The sequence below is a fragment of the Centroberyx affinis genome, unplaced genomic scaffold, assembly GCF_046629955.1.
Source record: "Centroberyx affinis isolate AG114_WGS23_722 - 3 ecotype Tasmania unplaced genomic scaffold, CSIRO-AGI_Caff_v1 ptg004208l_1, whole genome shotgun sequence".
Lineage (NCBI taxonomy): Eukaryota > Metazoa > Chordata > Actinopteri > Beryciformes > Berycidae > Centroberyx > Centroberyx affinis.
The window spans coordinates 43,793-45,542 of record NW_027281953.1 but is presented as its reverse complement, the minus strand read 5'-3'; the positions used below and the strand labels follow the sequence as shown (position 1 = coordinate 45,542).

The following is a 1,750-nucleotide window of genomic DNA, read 5'->3' as shown; positions in this document are numbered from 1 at the left end:
GCCAAGGTTGCTAGGAGATTTGAAGTGCAACTGCAAAGCTTCTATTGGAAAGTCAATTAAATATGCTTCCCTGTGGTTGACAACTTACTGAATCTGAATGGCACTGGTGTGCTAAGCCCCGCCTATCTGGTATTCCAGATCAATGAGAATTTGCCCGATCTATCTCTACTGTGTCTTTGAATCTAACTCTGGTTTTCCTCCATCCAGCTGCAGTGATGGCGTCCGCAGCTCTGGAGCTGATGGGCTTCTTCCTGGGCCTGCTGGGGATGCTGGGTACCCTGGTCGCCACGGTGCTGCCGTACTGGCGGACTTCGGCCCACATCGGCTCCAACATCGTCACGGCCGTGGCCAACGCAAAGGGCCTGTGGATGGAGTGCGTGTACCAGAGCACGGGCGCCTTCCAGTGCGAGACCTACAACTCCATGCTGGCGCTGCCCTCCGACCTGCAGGCCTCCCGCGCCCTCATGGTCATCTCGCTGGTGCTGTCCATCCTCGCCATCGCCACGGCGGTCCTGGGGATGCAGTGCACCGTCTGCATGGAGGGCTCCGGCTCCGCCAAGACCCGCGTGGCGGGCGCCGGCGGGGGCCTGTTTGTCGCCGCGGGCTTCCTGGCGCTCATCCCCGTCTCGTGGACCACGCACGAGGTGGTCCAGACCTTCTACCAACCCAACCTCCACACCAGCATGAAGTTTGAGCTGGGGGAGTGTCTGTACATCGGGCTCACCGCCGCGCTCATCTCCATGCTGGGAGGGGCGATGCTGTGCGTGTCATGCTGCGAGGAGCAGGACGGCGCCCGCGGGTTGAGGAGGCACGGAGGCGGGTATCCGTACCCGGCAGGAGGCGCCATCCCGAGTACCGGGATAGTCGGAGGGGTACGGACGACCTCGCAGACCTATCGCAACCCCACCCACCAGCTGGGGGGGACCAACATGGGCAGCAGGGGGCCCACGCTGGTCCGCAGTGCCAGCAACAGCTCCCAGTCCAGTGCGCATCGAGTCCAGGGCTCCAAGAAACCCCCTGCGGCAGGATATGATGTCACAGGCTACGTCTGAGGATGTAGCCCTCCTCCCGCATCGCCCACTTTGTCAATTGTGAAATACGACACGTTAAATCCAATTTATTTATACAGCATGTTCAACAGAGAGAGAGTTTTGTCACCTTGTGCTTCACAGAGCAACAAAAGACAGAAAAACGGGACATTAAAACAAGAGAGACAAACGAGTCAGGAGTGAATCTGGCTGATCTCAGTGTGTCTGATGGACTTTGTGGACATTTAGAGACAGTTTTTTTTTTTTACTTCTTAAAAAGTTTGTTTGTTCCTTATGAAGAATATTTGCTCACATAAAAGTGGAAGCGTGGCTTTTCACTGGACAATTCAAAGTGAGGGGAATAAAACAATGACTCAAACACAATCGTCTCTTGGTGCCTGTCAGATCATTTCAACAGAGCCCATACACTTTTAAGAAAAAAAAAGTTTCAATTTTCAACATATGTGGAGAGCATACGTTTGTGTTACCTTTCAACACAACAAATAGCAACTCATATGTTGTGTTGAAAAGTACATAAACGTGTGTATAAATGTGTGTAGTCTCGAGTTAGACGCACAGATGTGTCGAAAATGAGTGAAAATGATACAAAACCCTCTTCTGGTTCTACAACAGGTCGTTTCAGCCAAGCAATCTGATTGGTCAAGTGTTTATAATTACCCTAAAGCATGACTTGCTCTACTTCATTAGTTGCTTTGCCAGCT

General features: G+C 52.6%; 1 protein-coding gene across 1 annotated transcript; it reads left to right on the top strand.

The window, feature by feature from the left end:
* The first annotated feature begins 215 nt into the window (after positions 1-215).
* Positions 216-1,052, top strand: cldn2 (claudin 2). Its single transcript, XM_071543038.1, has one exon. It carries the CDS (start codon positions 216-218, stop codon positions 1,050-1,052), a length of 837 nt encoding a protein of 278 aa, XP_071399139.1.
* The last annotated feature ends 698 nt before the right edge of the window (positions 1,053-1,750 follow it).

Bases quoted from the DNA above. Each gene is read 5' to 3' on its own strand.
- cldn2 (XM_071543038.1), top strand. From the start codon at position 216: ATGGCGTCCGCAGCTCTGGAGCTGATGGGCTTCTTCCTGGGCCTGCTG.